The 18,594-nt window shown below is 43.1% G+C and overlaps 1 protein-coding gene across 2 annotated transcripts in view; it reads right to left on the reverse strand.

Moving 5' to 3' along the window:
- Positions 1 to 18,594, reverse strand: part of LOC109915386 (ephrin type-B receptor 1) — a 442,994-nt gene that overhangs the window by 13,397 nt on the left and 411,003 nt on the right. For both annotated transcript variants that reach the window (XM_048604552.1, XM_048604551.1), the window contains exons 13-15: positions 12,763 to 12,912; positions 6,481 to 6,674; positions 1,276 to 1,431 (exon numbers count right to left, since the gene is read on the reverse strand). In XM_048604552.1, the coding sequence (XP_048460509.1) occupies positions 1,276 to 1,431; positions 6,481 to 6,674; positions 12,763 to 12,912 (500 nt within the window). The remainder of the gene's footprint in view (positions 1 to 1,275; positions 1,432 to 6,480; positions 6,675 to 12,762; positions 12,913 to 18,594) is intronic.

An 18,594-nucleotide genomic window follows, 5' to 3' on the forward strand; every position in this document is an offset into this window, starting at 1 on the left:
CCGTCTGGGTCTGTCAGTCTGACAGTGAGAGTGTATCCGTCTGGGTCCGTCAGTCTGACAGTGGGAGTGTATCCGTCTGGGTCCGTCAGTCTGTCAGTGAGAGTGTATCCGTCTGGGTCTGTCAGTCTGACAGTGAGAGTGTCAGTGTGACAGTGTGAGTGTATCTGTGTGTGACTGTTCCTTTTGTTTACATATGCCTTTCCCAGGAAATTAGTTTTGTAAAGTTTCTTCCTTTTACCTCTCCCCGAGTCTTTGCTACTCTCCTGGAAAGCCACCTTCCACAAACTGATTGACTGTTCCTGTGCGTCACCTTGCCTAGACTGCCTTGGAGGATACGGCAGGGGTAAGTGTGTGTGAAGAGAAAGCCACGGTCGAGTTCCCGGCCAAAGCCAGATCCCTAACTGTCCTTGCGGAACAGTTTGCAGTTTTAGTTGAGTGGGAGTTCAGGCTCCTGAAGTGACAGAAAACTGTGCTACTGAGCTTCTGAACTGATTGCTTCGTGTTTGTTTTACTTCATAAAATATTGAGCTGAGCTGACACTGAACAATGCAATTCAAACGCAAGTCTGAACAAATAAAACTGACCCTCTTAAAAATTTAGAGCTAGAATTCTGAATGTAGGTGCTAATTTAAAGTGAATAGTCACAGAAATTTTTGCATCACTCCTAATTTCAAATTCCATTGAAGTTTTCACATACTGCATTTTGGTATCTAACTTAAAGTCTGATCAGTGGATGCCAGAGTCTGTGCAACTGTGGAATGCAGCATAACTGAACCCAACCCGAGACTTACGCACTGAAAATCAGTGATTATTTATCAGGAGTCAAACTCCCTGTTGACTCTCCAGATTTCACTAATGCTGCACTGACCAGATTTGAAGCCTGCAACTTCTGTCTGGATTTCATTTCAATGCAATTCAATTGCCCTAAAGCTGACTGTATAGGTCTTTGCAACATGGTTACCATGTTTTATGACTTTACATAAATGTCATTCACCTGACAAAGGAGCACCGCTCCGAAAGCTTGTGATTTCAAATAAACCTGTTGGACTATAACCTGGTGTCGTGTGATTTCTGACCTTGTCCACCCCAGTCCATCACCGGCACCTCCACACCATATCCTGGCCAGTTCCTCTCTTGTGCAGGTACAGGAAAGAAATCACTGAGAATGACCGAGGACAGCATTGATTCTGTTGCAGTAAGGTGTATGTATAGCATTCTGGAAGGAATGGGCCAAATGGCCTCCTTTGTCCAACCCTGATTTGATGTGATACTCACTCAGAAGTCATCTGCATGCACAGCTGCAGAGATGTGAATCCAGAGTTGAGGAAATTCTCTCTGTACTGACTCATCTTGATTGCACTGAGCCAATCTTCTACTGAGGTGAAAGCAGTAAAGTCAGGTACACTGCGGTCCAACAGAGGCTGTGAAGGCCTGGTTTTCAAAGGCAAACAATAAAACAAAAACATCAGTGGCTCTGACTAACAGCTGTTTTATAATTCTCTCTCATCTGCACCCTCGAGAACAACTCAATTCAAATGCGTGGTTTCTGCTGCTCTAAACTTCCTTTCCGAACATCTCCCTCGGGAAAGAAAGAGTCCATTTCCATGAGAAGACAAAATGCTGTAATTGACAAAATGTTGGAATGGCTTGAGATTGGACGTTTTGGGGAGATAAACCATGGCAAGAAATATCTATAATCAGAAAGAACCGGCGATTAAACTGTCTTTATTTTACCTGCGGTTTGGTTGTTTTTTTGCCCCTTTCTGTTTTGATAGAATAAGTCTCTCCCTCACCCTCTTAATTCTGCAGATGTCAAGTTGACTCCAGAATATCAGTTTCACACAATGGGCATCATTCTTACCTCTCAAGCAGCAGTAACCTTTGAGTATTTTACTTCATTCTTCCAGGGGTCACTGGCTAGGCCAGCATTTGCTGCCCATCCCGAAATGCCCCTTGCACTGAGTCTGGAATCACATACTGGCCAGACCAGGTAAGGATGACAGATTTCCTTTCCAAAATGATATTAATGAACTGGATGAGCTTTTATAGCTTCCAATTCCAGATTTATTAATCATGTTTGCAGGTGGGACTGGTTTAATTTAGGATTATGGACAGTATGGACTGGTTGGACCAAAGGATCTGCTTTGGTGCTTTATGGCTCTATGACTCTACATCTAAACTCCAGCAGCTACTGTGATGGGATCTGAACCTCTAACCCAACAGCATTACCCTGAGTCTCTGAAATATTGCTGTTTATAATCTATAAACTTTACATATTAGGATTATAAAATCATGAGGGGCTTCGATAAGGTGTAGTAGCAAAGGTTTTTTCCCTAGGGTTGGGAAGTTTAAAACTAGAGGGTACAATTTTAAGATGAGAGGAGAAAGATTTAAAATGGACCTGAGGGGCAACTTTTTCATACAGAGGATGGTTCATACGTGGAATGAACTGCCAGAGGAAGTGGTAGATGCAGGTACAGTTACAACTTGGATAGGTAAATGAATAGGAAAGGTTTAGAAGGTTATGGGCCAAGGGCAGGCAAATGGGACTAATTTAGTTTGGGAAACTTAGTCAGCATGGACAAGTTGGATTCAAGGGTCTGTTTTGTGCTGCATGACTCTATAACTGTTCAAGCACCGTGACATTACCAATGTGCTACATTTCCCCTTGACACTTCAGTTCAATACAGAGGGAATGGTGAACTGTCAGAGGGGCCAACTTTTAAATGACGGCTTAACCCACTTGCCTATTCAAGCTAAAGAGGCAGGGCATATAGCCAGCACTTCTCTGCTAACTAGTGTCATGAGGATAACAGATAACCTGATCATGGGTTATCTCATTGCTGTTTGAGACACTGCAGGCAAATTGGTGGTTCCATGAGTTGACAGAACAAGAGAAACCACACATCAAAAGACAGTTATAAAGTTGGGGCACCCTTGGAGATGAGAGGCTACATACAAATTATATTTTGCTCCTTACGTCATTCATTTTTTCCACAAGGAGACAGGCCAGTGTCCAATGTCTCCACAGACACTCGACAAGGTCACCTCTCAGGTATACGGTTGAATTAATCAGCTTTGGCCTTGGGAATTCTCGAAAGGAAACTTGCAGCACACATCACCTTGCCCATTATTTCTGACAGTCTGCAGGGAGGGGTTGAAGAGCTTGAACATCACTTGGTTCCAGTTACAGCTCACAAGCTGCCCTGCTTCTTGTTACTGTGATTAGATTATGGGTTGGGATGAATGAATGGAGGCTTTGTTTATGAAGGGAGGTTGCAATGTAATAGGACACCACCTTGGACCCTGGAAAGAATTAGCCCTTGCTCTTTACATGGGAGAACAAAATTGCCACCCCCGGCCGTTTTTAATTGACTTTTGTTTTGTAGGAATTTGAAATGACTGGAGATGGGAAGACAAACCTTAGATATAAATATCCATAATCAGAGAGAATTGGATGTTAAATTGCCTATGATTTTCCCTGGGGCTTCGTTATTTGTTGCCCTTTTCCTGTTTTGATAGTTTGTAGAAAATAAGAGCTTTAAACCTTCAGCACCTCACTAAAGTTTGCCCAAAAGGATGTTGGACTTTAGTTATTTTGGTATCGTGTTTTTTAAGGTTGGAGGAAAACGTTACGGAGCCGGGAGGAGGCAAGGATGAGAGTTTTAAATTTGAGGTATTGGAAGACTGCGGCACGAACCTTTCTTGACCCCTTCACAAAGTTAGCCAAAGATTGAGCTCTCAAACTAATTAACCTCTCACAAGTTTCAATTTGCAGAGTCTGATGATTCCTTTTTCGGGACACTTCAGTTTACCTTCTCTTTCCCCTATCTTCTTCCTGCCGTGTTTTCAATTGAAACATGTTACTTTGTTACAGTGAGCAGTATGACATATGGCTTCACTGATTGGCAGGGGCTTCTGGTTGGGACCATGACCCCTGAATGCTGCAGAGTGAGAATGGTGGAGTGTGAGTAAGTGTCAGTCATCTTGGGAGAGAGGGGTATTCAATCACAGGGTGGATTAGCGATCACGGAAGGGTTGGGATTGACGAGGACTGGGGAGTGAGACAAGATCCCAATGAAGTAGGTTTAATTCAGCAAAGGACAGATTCCTCAGTGACTGTGGCACAGATAAAGCTCTGATTGCCTTAGGAATAGACGAATGGCAGGTGGGAGGCATGTTCCTGAATGTGAAGTGAGTGCTATGATGGTGGGGTTGGGGATCGATTGCTGGAATGGTTCTGACTTTAAAGCGAGAATGTGAGGCTGGCTCCAACTGCAAGCGTGCTACAACAATCCTAGAGGTGGTGTAGAGCTGCCAGTGTTCCAGCGAAGCTCAGCGCAAGCTGGAAGAACAGCATCTCATCTTTTGCTTAGGGACTCTGTAGCCTCTAGGACTCAAACATCCATTTCAATAACTTTAAAGCCTAATTCCATCCTTCCATGCTTTTTATCCACTCTCACACGGGTCATGACATGAGTTGCTTTCAACACAGCCTTACCATTCTCTCCTTTTCTAACCATTTTCTGAAGACGGGTCTCGACCCGAAACGTCAGCTTTCCTGCTCCTCTGATGCTGCTTGGCCTGCTGTGTTCATCCAGCTCTACACCTTGTTATCTCAGATTCTCCAGCATCGGCAGTTCCTACTATCTCTACCCATTCTCTCCTCTTGTTAGCGTTCGTTATCACTTACTCAGCTTCCCTCTGTTTTGGGTTACTGTCCACAAACCCCTTATCTAACTATTCCATACATATCTCTCTTTCTCTGGGCTCCATCTCCACCTATTCACTCACCTGCTGCCCTTTAGCCCCTCCACCTTCAGCATAAATGCCACTTTTATTCTAGCTGGTATCAATTTTGATAAGAGTCAACAGACTTGAAACACTAACTCTGTTCCCTCTCCACAGATGCTGCCAGACCTGTTGAGTGAGTTGAATGTTATTTGTCATTTATAGGCATGAGCCTGGATATTGTTCAGTTCTTGCTGCGTGGACTGCTTCAGTAACTGAGAAGTCACGAATGGTACTGGACATTAAACAATCACCGGTGAATACCCTCACTTCTGACCTTATGATGGAGGGAAGGTGATGATGAAGCAGCTGGACACTACCCTGAGGAACAATTTTGCCAGCAGTCGGAAAGTAGCAGGGAGTGGTCAAATAAGGGGGGCACACGCCGAGCAAAGGTCTCTAAGCACTTCCTCCTGCCTGGTTCCATTACCTCCAGTCTGTCAGGCCCAGCCTTTGCCCATGCCTTCTGTCCTGGTCCTGCCAAAACCCCTCTCTCTCATTCTACCTTAGTTTTGCCTCCATGACTCCTTGATGTTGGGACTGAACATAGTCCCAGAGGTGGCTGTTGGTGGCGTGGCTGGGCACAAGTGCTACCCGTCATTTGTCTTACTAGTAACTCTCACAAGTGAAACTTACTAATGGTCATTAAATGGTAGAAACAGAAGTGTGTACATGAGGGTGGGTGGGGATCTCAGACCACACAAAATCTAACCCTATATCTCCTTGCCATATTGTACAAAGTAAAACATCTGTAATTATTTGCTTCTCTGTCCTACGTGTGATAATATTTCACAACTGGTCCCACACCCAGTCAATAAATCTGTCCCTTAGGGTCTTTACCTAAGAAAGGAAATACATGTCATAGAGGGAGCACAGTGAACGGTCAGCAATCTGATTCCTAGAATGGCAGGAGTCTCATATGAGTCATAGAGTCATAGAATCGACTGCACAGGAGGAGGAAATGGATCAACTGGACCTGTTGACACTGGAGTTTAGAAGGATAAGAGGTCATCTCATTGAAACAAAGAACATTCTGACAGATTGGACGTTTCTCCTGGCATCTCAAACCAGGGATCACAGCCTCAGGATAAAGAGAAGGAGATTTAGGGCTGAGATGAGGAAAGGTGGTGAATGTGTGCAATTCTCTACCACAGAAGGCTGTGGAGGCCAAGTTACTGAACATATTTAAGAAAGAAATGGATTTCTAGACACTAAAGGTTTCATATGGCATGGGGACAGTGCAGGGATACGGGCAGAGAGCTAGGATATGGGGTGAGAACTGGGGTATGGAAACAGCAGGGATATGGGGAGAGCATGGTATGGGGACAGAGCTGGGGTATGGGGAGACCAGGGGTATGGGGACAGAGCTACAGTACAGGCAGAAAGCAAGGGTATGGCACTGAGATAGAGGATCAGTCTTGATCATACTGAATGGCAGAGGGTGCTTAATGGGCCGAATGGCCTCCTCCTGTTCCCATTTTCTGCTCTTCTATGGATTTCTTTTACTCTACCACCCAGGCAGACAGCAACATTTGGCACCCAATGGGGACTGAGATTGATCTGCATGTGTCAGCCTTAAGCCCCTCCCACAGCAACCTGTACCATGATGACCACTGCTAGATGCAGAACCAGCTGGGCAAGAGCATCACCAGTGGCTGGCACACAATCGAGAAGAGGTGAAATGCCTACACTGCGGTGATGGTGGCCATGGTCTTCAGGCTGGTAGGATTCCGGATCATTTTGTCGAGAGTGTTGACGGTCTGGGCGAACTTGGGTCTGGAGTTTCGGTCTTTCTGCCAACAGTCTAACATGAGCTGGTGCAAGGCAGCTGGGCAGTCCATGGGCGGTGGCAGACGATAATCCTGCTCAATGGCATTGATTACCTGAAAACACATGGAAAAGGAGGCCCATTATGAAGTGCTTTTCAAACAGATAATGCAAATTACAAAGGTCTTTGATCTAACTTTAAATAGAAAGAAGTGCTCAGGTTGAATTCTCTTCAGTCACTGTTACAAGAAAAGGAGAAGACCAGGAGCCATAGAGTCATACAGCTCTATGCCAACCATAATCCCAAACTAAACTCGTCCTGCCTGCGCTTTGCCAATATCCTTCCAAACATTTCTTATTCGTGTACTCATGTTGTAACTGTACCCACATCCACCACTTCCTCTGCAAGTTCAGTCCACGCACAAATCACTCTATATGTGTAAAAAGTTGTCCTCGTGTCTTTTTTAAATCTTTCTTGTCTCACCTGAAAAATATGCCCCCAACCCTAGGGAAAAGACACCTGCATTTCACCTTATCTATGCCCCTCAGGATTTTATAAACCTCAATAAGGTTTATAAAATAAACCTCAACCTCCTACACTCCAGTGAAAAGAGTCCCAGCCTATCCAGCCTCTCCTTACAACTCAAACCTCCTGTTCCCAGCAACTTCCTTGTAAATCTCTTCTGAACCCTCTCCAGCTTAATAGTATCCTTCCTACAACAGGGTGACCAGAACTTGACACAGTACTTATTACTCTTAGACCCTTTCACATCTCAAGATGCTCTAAGATCTTCTCAATCAAAGAAGTACTTTTGAAGTATAGTCACTGTAATAGTGTAGAAAATTGATTTAAATCTGTCAATTTTACACATAGTGCCACAAACAGCAAGGCTAGAATGATCTGATGACTTAGCTGAGGAACTTCCCAGTTCTTCTTCCAACAGTGGCGCGGAATCCTTTATATAATCACCTGAGAGAGCAGACAGGTCTCAGTTTGATGTCTTGCCCAAAACCACATCTCTAATAGTGCAGCATTCCCTCAGTAATGCAGTGGAATTTCAGTTTTCATTTTGGGCTGAAGTCAAATGATCAAACACTTGGTCAAAGTAATAGGTTTTCTTAATGGAAGAGAGAAAGGTAGACAGGTTGTGCAGTTTAGAGAATGAATTTAGGAACATAGTGAAACAGGAACAGAACTTATTGGACTTCAAACATTAACTCCATTGTTGCTGCCAGATCTGCTGAGTTTTTCCAGCAATTTCTAGTTTTGTTTCAGATTTCCAGCATCCACGGTTGTTTGTCTTATTATAGAAGCTTAGTGCTTTGACATGTGTAACATGGTTTCTTAGCTAGATGATAAAAACCAGTTATACAAAATATGGCAGAAATCGGGATTTTTTTTTCTTATTCACCATGAGATGTGGGTGTTAATGGCTGGGCCACCATTTATTGTCCGTTCCTACTTGCCCATGAGAAGGTGCTGGTGTGCTGCCTTCTTGAACCGCAGCAGTCCATATGCTGTATGTAAACCCACAGTGCCATTAGGGAGGGAATTCCAGGATTCTGACCTGGTGATAGTGAAGGAACAGTGATATATTTCCAAGTCAGGATGGTGAGTGGCTTAGAGAGGAACTTGCAGGTAGTGGTGTTCCCATCTATCTGCTGCCGTTGGCCTTCTAGAATAACTTGTGGGTTTGGAAGGTGCTGTCTAAGGATATTTGGTGAATTTCTGCAGTGCATCTTGGGGATAGTACACACTGCTGTTACTGAGCGTCGGTGGTGGAGGGAGTGGATGCTTGCAGATGTAGTGCCAATCAAGTGGGCTGCTTTGTCCTGGATGTTATCAAGCTTCTTGAGCGTTGCTGGGGCTGCACTCATCCAGGCAAGTGGGGAGGCACCCATCACGCTCCTGACTTGTGCCTTGTGGATGGTAGACAGACTTTGAGAAGTCAGGGAGTGAATTACGTGCTGCAGTATTCCTAGCTTCTGACCTTCTCTTGTAGCCACTGTATTTATATGGTGAGTCCAGTTAAATTTCTAGTCATTGGTAAGCCCGAGGATGTTGATAGTGGGGAATTCAGTGATGGAATGTGAACGGGATGGAAGTCAGATTGTTTCTTTTCGGAGATGATCTTGCCTGGCATTTCTGTGGAGTGAACGTTACTTGCCATGTAGGCGACTGTGTGCTGCTGCTGGAGTTAATTTGTTCTGTCTGTTTAGAACATAAGAACATAAGAACGAGGAGCAGGAGTAGGCCATCTGGCCCCTTGAGCCTGCCCCACCATTTAATAAGATCATGGCTGATCTTTGAGACTCAGCCCCACTTACCCGCCCACTCACCATAACCCTTAATTCCTTTACATTCCTCTGAAGCATTGTGGGGGTAGTTTGCTTCAACAAAGATTGAATTAAAATGTCAGAGCTTTTTGTTTTAAAATCAACATCAGACACACCTCCACAGCAGCCAGGCCCTCTATCCCCAAGGGACACCACCACCACAGCTCCAAACCTGGTTCCTGGAACCTGAAATTAAAAGCCTGATGCTTTACCACCTGAGTAACCTCAGGTCCCCAAGACTTTCTCTATGACAAATGGAAAGAACATGCTTAGTGTATTCAAGGATGAACAAGAGGGCAATGATTGTAGTTCACACTCATGTAAAATCCCTGCTTGCCATTTTACTGCTGTTGTTACTCAACTTTTGCTGTTAATGTAGTCCATTATGCAAATGTTTTAACAGAGGAAAAAGAAATTAAAGCCTCCCAGCATCCTTTCAGACATATTCATAGGTAAGCTGTTGGAAAAAGCAGGTCAAGTAATCAAACCCAGAGCACAGCATTAATTATAGTCATGTGTCATTGTTCATTGACCTTGGGCAACCTTAACACTGTTATTCCCTGTTGATTAAAAACAAGAGACGCTACGTTTGAGGGATAGAACCTTCCGGCAGGGCTGGGAGAGAGTGCCTTACTCGGCCGAAGTCTCTCATCTCCTGGGTTGTCAGACTCAATCATTTTATCTCACGAGCCAAGCCTGATGCCCTCATCAAACCCCAGCGTTGAAATAAAAATTAAATGTCGAATGAAAAGGTAGCCTCATTAACGCTCGGAATAATTACTTTCGAGCAGTTTCTGTCTTAGCCGCACTGCTGGTGAGTCGTGCTCTGAGGAAACAACTTCAGTTAAAGATTTTATACACATCTGGCCCACTGTGCTTTTGACACAATTGGCGAGAAAGGGGAGTACGGTGAGTTTAACATTTGAACTCCGGTAACACTCGCTGGTTGATAGCTGTCAAAAATACATTCAGCTGAAAATTAGTAGCTTTTATTTTTCTGTCAGGCATAAACTTTCTGTTACGTGTTAAGCATCTCCAGTGCAGAACATTCCGCACCAATTGGCTGCCAGGAATGTCAGAATGCATGTCATCTGAAATGATTTAATTCTATCTGCCAATCGAGAGCTAAAACACAAGAATGGATGGAAATGATTACCACTAATCGAGAGTGTCTGTGCAACCCCGGGTTCAGAGATCCGAGCAATCTGTAACTGATTCCTCCATAGATATCAAATTAACATGCAGCTAGCAGGAAATCAGGAAACACTTTCTCACATAAAAGATAGTAAAAGTCCAGAATTCTCTCTCAAAAGGCTCTGTGGCTTTCATGTTTGAGATCACTGAATCTCTACAGTGCAGAAACAGGCCATTTGGCCCATCGAGTCCATACCTACCCTCTGAAGAGCACACCATCCAGACCTATCTCCCGATCCCTGCATTCTGCATGGCTAATCCACCAAGCCTGCACATCCCTGGACAACATGATCAGCAAATTAGCACAGCCAATTCAACCAACCTGCATATCTTTGGACTGTGGGAGGAAACCAACACTGACACAGGGAGAATGTGCAAACTCCACGCAGACCATCGCCTGTGGGTGGAATCGAGCCTGGGTCCCTAGCATTGTGAGGCAGCAGTGCTAACAACGAGCTGCCATGTCACCCCAATAGATAAACTCTTCTTTTGGTGAGGTTGTTGATGAATACAAACCAAAGGCAGATAACTGGAGTTGAGAAAGAGATCAGCCATGATCAAACGGAATGGGGAATCAAGACCCAAGGATTAAAATTATTTCCTGTTCTTCTGGTTTTCCTTTCAGAGGGAATAGATTCTCCGCATCTACCTATTGAATCTTGTTAAAATTTAATTGCCTTAATTACCAACATTTCCCCCACCCTCAATCTACTATACACAAGTGAATATGGGCCAAAATTTAACCCTTTGTATTGCTGTAATGAATCTGCAATGTGACAAAACCAATACCTCTTTTCAGAGATGTGATGCCTAGGAGCGTATGGAATATTCCACACATCAGTTGCAGGAATAGGATCCTCACGCCGACTCCTCCAATTAACATGATCATGGCTGATCTGATCACTCGACATTCCCACTTAAACCCCAATAACCTTTCACCCATGTGCTTATCAAAAATCAACAACCTATCCACCTCTACCTCAAAACGATTCAAAGAACTGCTTCCAGGATGTTGCCGGGTATGGGAGGTTTGAGTTATAACAAAAGGCTGGATAGGCTGGGACCTTTTTCACTGGAGCGTAGGAGGTTGAGAGGAGACCTGATAGAAGTTTATAAAATAATGAGGAGTATAGGTGAAGTTAATGGTAGTTGTCTTTTTCTTAGGATGGGGGATTTCAAGACTACGGGGACACATTTTTAAGGTAAGAGGAGAGAGATTTAAATAAGACATGAGGGGCAAATGTTTTACACGAGGGTGGTTCGTGTGTGGAATGAACTTCCCGAGGAAGTGGTGGATATGGGTACTATTACAATGTTTAAAAGACATTTGGATAAATACTTGAATAGGAAGGGTTTGGAGGGATATGGGCCAGTAGCAGGCATGTGGGACTAGTTTAGTTTGCGATTATGTTCAGCATGGACTGGGTGAATCATGGGGTCTTTTTACGTGTTATATGACTCTGTGACTAAATGTCAGCCCTTGTCAGAGATATGGACACAATTGACCTTATCCATATGCTCAAAGAGTCATCTTGGTGCCATAACATCTGCTTGGATGCCAGAGGTTCATGGAAGAGAAAGCAATTCGTTAATCAAAGCATATTACTGGCTAATCGGCTTGTCATTATGCACAGCAGCACCACATTCTGCTGATTAGGTCAAAGAAATTACTTCAATCCCAGTTACCTCACGCACTCTCAAAATAAAACAAAGAACACCAATTAGAAAGAGAAAGCAATGGACATATGTTTATGAACAGAAATGAGAGAAAAAAAAAACACTTGCATTGCTCATGAGGGCATACAGTTCACACTGCATTTCCTCATGAAGTAAAACTATAGAAATCATCAGAAGAAACTGGGTAGTTTGGCAGTTAAACACCAATTTCCAAATGATCTTGAATTTAATCTGCTCTTCTGAGCAGCCAACAAAGGCACCCAGCTGAAAGGACCCCACACAATGGGGTAGTATCCTTGGGCTTTGGCTGGAATTTTAACTCCAAAGTGAGTGAGAGAGTTGCTGTACCTTAATGTGCTAGGCTGAAGCTGGTCAGAATAAAGTTGGAAAGAGATCCTTTTATTACTCTACTTTCCTTCATACTTGCTTGGAGGAGCAGAAGTGTTCTCCTGAGCCCTAAGGACGATATTTCAACTTCTTCTGCTCTGAGGCCCATCCCAGACGCATTCCCCACCATTCAATCAGTACCCCTCCCTGAAATCCCCACATCTAACTGCCTTACCCAAATCTATTTGCATGCCATCCTGAGGAGGCAGACAGAAGGCTGGCAATGAAAATAACCCTGGCCTTATCTCTGCAGGAATGAGTAATGATCTATACCCTCTCAACGGAAACTGAGATTGAGGAAGATTTGGTGACGTCACCAACAAACACTTTCCCAATATTTCACTGGCTGGCACAACCATCAGAACCTGTCAGCACATCCATCAGTTTATGAAAGACAAAGGCAAATGCATTCTGAAGTATGTATACATTCAGCAGGCAATGTTCTGGATCAGTTTGAAGAATGAGCTTTCATGAGCTGATCTAACCCGGAGTGTTTTCTGTTCTCCTTTATCAGCAGTCATGCAATTCTCTTTTTAGTTAATTCTCAAAATTATTTCCTGTGTTGTTTAGGTTGCATTATGCACTATATTATATGACAAAACTACTTACGTCTTGGTTTGACATGTCCCAGTAAGGCCTCTCTCCGAATGACATCACTTCCCACATGACAATTCCATAACTCCATACATCACTGGCTGAAGTGAACTTCCGATACGCAATTGCTTCTGGTGCAGTCCATCGCACAGGGATCTTTCCACCCTGCACAGACAGTTAATGACAGACCCATGTGAGTGTCTCTGTTTGTTGCCATGGTGTTTCCCTAAAAGAAGAGCCCTTAGCAACTACATTGTGTTGCCTGTGGCTCAATAGCTAGCACTCTGACTTCCTTCAGAATCAAAAGGTCTAGAGTTTAGACCTGAAATACAAGTCCATAAACCAGGCTATACAGCATCAACCACTGATGTTCAACTCTGCCTGCTCTCTCAGGTGGATGTACAAAGAAAACCCTGGCATCACTTCAAAGGAGAGCAGGTGAGTTCTTGTGCCTGTGCCAATATTGACATCTCAAACCACATAATTAAAAGATTATTCAGCAATGTATGCTAATGGTTTTGTGGGAGCCTGTATTGCGCAAATTAATTGGCACTACATTCCAACAATGATTACACTTCAAAAGTGCTTCATTGGTTGTGAAGTGTTTACAGACATCCTGAGATCATGAAAGGTGCTAGGGAAATGCAACTTGCTGAATTATTGGACTGTTTGTTCTATTGCCTGCACTGGCTGTGCAGAGATTTGGACCATCCCAGATTTCGATCATTCCACTGATGGCAGTCATGGTGTTGCCCTGAGCTCTCAAATTGCCTCACTCAATCTCTCCACCTTCAAGGTGCTCCTTAAAACATATTTCTGTAAAGTAACATTTGGCCGTGGGCCATAATATAGAATCACACAAGCCCTACAATGTGGAAGCAGGCTATTCTGCCTACTGCGTCCACTATGACCCTCTGAAACAAACCCAACCCCTTACCCTATCCCCATAACCCTGTATTTCCCTTGGCCAATCCATCTAACCTGCATATCTTCGGACTTTGTTTGGTTTGGTATCTAATTTTGCTTTATGGTATTCTCATCAGACACCTTGGACAATTTCACCATGTTAAAGGTGCTATAAAAATATGAACCGATATTTTGTTTTCACAATAGAGGGCACAAACAAAACCAGAAATTGCTGGAAAAGCTCAGCAGATCTGGCAGCATCTGTGGAGAGAAATCAGAGTTAACGTTTTGGGTCGAGTGACTCTTCCTCCAAAGGGCCGAGTTCTGAGGAAGGGTCATTTGATCTGAAACGTTAACCTGATTTCTCTCCACAGATGCTGCCAGATCTGCTGAGCTTTTTCAGCAATTTCTGTTTTTGTTTCTCATTTACAGGATCTGCAGTTCTTTCAGTTTTCTTTTAGAGAGGACACAAATATTATCCTGGAAATAATTCCAAATCAGGAAGTGAAAGGGAGAGAGCAGTTTAAAATAATCACAATCACCAGGGAAACAGGACTGAGAGAATTATTAAAACTGAACATTAATAATCCCTGTGTCCTGATGGACTTTGTTGTATGTTCATAAAAGAAGTGTCTGCTGACAAAATAGACATATTAGTTCTAGTTTTCCAAAATTCCCTAGATTCTGGAAAGATGTCATCCGATTGCAGAACAGAGAATTGTCTTAAGAAGGGTCTAGGCCCGAAACGTCAGCCTTCCTGCTCCTCTGATGCTGCTTGGCCTGCTGTGTTCATCCAGCTCTACACCTTGTTATATCAGAGAATTGTCACTCCTCTCTTCAAGAAAGCAGTAAACTACAAACTAATTGGCTTAGCATCTATCAATGGGAAAAGAACGTTAAGAAATAGGAGCAGGAGTAGGCCACTCAGCCCCTCAAACTTGCCCCACCATTCTGAAGTGGGTGATCTGCCGGAGGCCAGCTCTTCATTGCTGTCAATTCCTTAATTTTTCAGAAATCTATCTACCTCCTCTTTAAATACTTTTAGTGCCTTTCACTAAGCCCTGTGTCACTATTTTAAATGAAGGTTCCAAGTTTGAGACTCCCCATTGTTGGAAATGTCTTTTCAACAAATGTCAAACTACTTCAAAGCCTTGCATGTTTCACTAAGATCAGCCTTCGTTCTTCTTAACTCTAACGAAGGAAGGTCAATCCTGTTTAGTTATTCCTGATAAGTCAATTTCTTTGTCCAAGGTACCAGCCTAGTGAAACTCTTTGAGCTTCCTCCAATGTCAATGTATCACTTCTTAAATTCAGGGACCAAAACTGTCTACAGGACTCTAGGAACAGCATCATCATGTACAGTTACAGCAAAATTGCCCCAGTTTTTTAACTTCAAACCCCAAGCAATAAAAAACAAAATTCCATTTGCCTTCTTAATTACTCACTGCACCTTCATCGACTTTTGTGTTTCATGCACAAAAACACCCAGATATCTCTATGCTGTACTTATTTGGAGGCTCTCTCCATTTAAATTATCATCTGCCTTTTGATTCTTCGTTCCAAAGTATGTGACCTCTCACTTTCTGAAACTAAATTCCATCTGCCAGATTTTTAACCACTCACTCAACTTATCTACATCCTCTTGTAGATTCCTTGTGTCCTCATCACAACATGTCCTCTCACCAATTTGGTATTGTCAGCAAATGTGGATACATTACACACAGCACTCTCCTCCAACTCACTAACATAGAGAGTAAATAATTGAGGCCCTAGGACTGATCCTTCTGGTACTCCGCTAGTTACATTAATCCTGACTCCCTGCCTTCTGTGTTAGCCGATCCTCAGTCCATGCTAATGTATTACTGTGATCTTCTATCTGTGGAACAACCTGTCTTGGCATCTTATCAAATTACTTCTGAAAATCTATATATGCTACATCCATTGGTTCCTTTTTATCAATTCTGCTTGATTTATCCTTAAAGAACTCTAGCAAATTTTTCAAAGAAGATTTCCCTTTCACAAAACCATATTGACTCTGTTTCTCTGCATTAAGCTTTTCTAAATGTCCTGGCATTTCTTCCTTAAAAATAGACCCTAGCATTTTCCCAATGACAAATGCTAGGCTAACTGACCTACGGTTTCTTGCTTTCTGTCTCCCTCCCTCTCGAACAGGGCAACATCATAGCAGTTTTCCAATCTGCTTGAACTCTCCCAGATTCAACCATTGCCTCCACTATCTTTACTGCCATTTTCTATAAAATGTTGGAATCAATTATTAAGGAGGCTATAAGGAACACTTAGAAAATCTCAATAGAATCGGGCAGAACAAAATAGTTTTGTGAAAATAAAATAATGTTTGACTAATTTATCGTAGTTCTTTGAGGAAGTAACAAGCAACATGGATAAAAGGGGACAAGTGGTTATGTTGTATTTATATTTCCAGTAGGCACTGACAAGATTCCACATCAAATGTCAATGCACAAAATAGGAGTTCATGGTACAGGGGATATGAATAGAAGATCGGTTAGCTACTGTGAAACAGATTGGGCAAAATTGGATCTTTTTAAGTTGACAAGATGTTGACATGGGATCCTGGAGGAGCTAGCCAATTGGATACAAAATTGGCATGAAGGTAGGAAACAGAGGGTGGTGGTAGATTGTTGCTTTTCAGGCTGGAGGCCTGTGACCAGTAGTGGTCCACAAGGATCGGTGCTGGGCCCAATGCTTTTCGTCATTTATATAAATGATTCGGATGTGAATATAGGAGGTATGTTCATAAGTTTGCAGATGATACCAAAATAGGTGGTGCAGTGGATAGTGAAGAAGATTATCTCATAGTACAATGGGGTCTTGATCAGATGAGTCAATGGGCTGAGGAGATGCAGATGGAATTTAATTTAGATAAATGTGAGGTGTTGATTTTGGTAAGGCAAACTAGGGCAGGACTTATACAGTTAATGGTAGGGCCCTGTGGAGTGTTGCTGAACAAAAGAGATCCATGGGTGCAGGTGCATAGTTCCTTGAAAGTGGAGTTGCAGGTAAACAGGATAGTGAAGAAGGCATTTGGCTCGTTTGCCTTCATTGGCCAAAACATCAAGTACTGTATAGGAGTTGGGACGTCACGTTGTAGCTGTACAGGAAATTGGTGAGGCCCCTTTCAGAATACTGCGTACAATTCTGGTCGCCCTTCTATAGGAATGATGTTGTTAAACTTGAGAGGGTGCAGAAAAGATTTACAAAGATGTTGTTGGGACTGGAGGGTTTGAGGCTGAATAGACTGGGGCTTTTTCTCCAGGAGTATTGGAGACTGAGGGGGGTCCTTATAGACGTTTATAAAATCATGAGGCACATGGATAGGGTGAATAGCCAAGGTCTTTATCGAAGGGTTGGGGAGTCCAAAACTAGAGGGCATAGGTTTAAGGTGAGAGGGAAAAAACTTCAAAAGGACCTGAGGGGTAACTTTTTCACGCAGAGGGTGGTGCGTGTACGGAACAGGTTGCCAGAGGAAGTGGTGGAAGCTACAACATTTAAAAGGCATCTGGATGGGTATATGAATAGGAAGGGTTTAGAGGGATTTGGGCCAAATACTGGCAAATGGGACCATGTCAGATTGGGATGTCTGGTCAGCATGGACTAGTTAGACCAAAGGGTAATATATTAGCGTGGACTGAGGATCGGTTAACACAGAAGGCAGAGAGTCAGGATTAATGTAACTAGCGGAGTACCAGAAGGATCAGTCCTAGGGTCTCAATTATTTACTCTCTATGTTAGTGAGTTGGAGGAGGGTGCTGTGTGTAATGTATCCACATGTGTTGTGTGCCGCAGGGACATAAGAAATCCACCAAAGGATACAGATAGGTGAATAAATGATCAAAACTTTGACAGTGGAAGTACAATGTAGGAACATGTGAACTTGTACATTTTAGCTGGTTGAATAAGAAAGCAGCATATCATTTAAATGGAGAGAGATTTTAGAACTCTCAGGTACAGCGGGATCTGGGTGTCCCAGTACATGAATCATTTGAAGTTAGTATATAGATAAAGCAAGTGGTTAAGAAGACAAATATCATGGCGAGGAGAATGGAAAGTAAAAGTCGGGGTATTTTGCTGCAGCTGTACAGGACATTGGTGAGACCAAATATGGAGTACTGAGAACTTTTCGTCTCTTTGCCTAAGAAAGGATATAAATGTGCTGAAGTAGTTCAGAGAAAGTTTGTTCAACCATTTCTTTGGATGGGTAGTTTATCTTATGAAGAAGGTTTATAAAGTACTTAAGAAAGCGTACGGAATACTTGTCTTCATTTGTTGAGGCATAGACCTTAACAGCAGGGAGGTGATGCTGGAACTGTATAAAACATTGGTTAGCCCACAGCTAGAGAATTGTGTGCAGTTCTGGAATCCACATAACAGGAGGGATGTGACTGCACTGGAGAGGGTGCAGAGAAGATTTACCAGTATGTTGCCTGGGCTGGAGAGTTTCAGTTACGAAGAAAGATTGGACAGACTGGGGTTGTTTTCCTTTGAGCAGAGGAGATTGAGGGGTGATAAGATCAAAATATATAAAATTATGAGTGTCAGGAACAAATGTTTCCCCTTGATGAAGGGATCAATGACCAGGGAGTATAGTTTCAAGGTAAGGGACAAAGGTTCAGAGAAGATGTGAAGAAAACCTTTTTCATCCAGAGGGTGGTGGGAATCTGGAACTAACTGCCTGTAAGGCTACTAGAGCAGAAACCCTTATAACATTTAAGAAGTATTTTATTGTGCACTTGTGATGCCAAGGCATGCAAGGCAATGGGCCAAGTGCTGGAAAATGGGATTAGAATAGATAGTTTGTTTTTGACCTGTGTGGACCTGATGGGCTGAAGGGCTGTAGATGTCTGTAACTCAAAAAGGGATGGACAGGTTGATTCCATTGGAGTTTAGAAAAATGAGAGGTGC

Source organism: Rhincodon typus, chromosome 13 (genome assembly GCF_021869965.1).
Source record: "Rhincodon typus isolate 14 chromosome 13, sRhiTyp1.1, whole genome shotgun sequence".
Lineage (NCBI taxonomy): Eukaryota > Metazoa > Chordata > Chondrichthyes > Orectolobiformes > Rhincodontidae > Rhincodon > Rhincodon typus.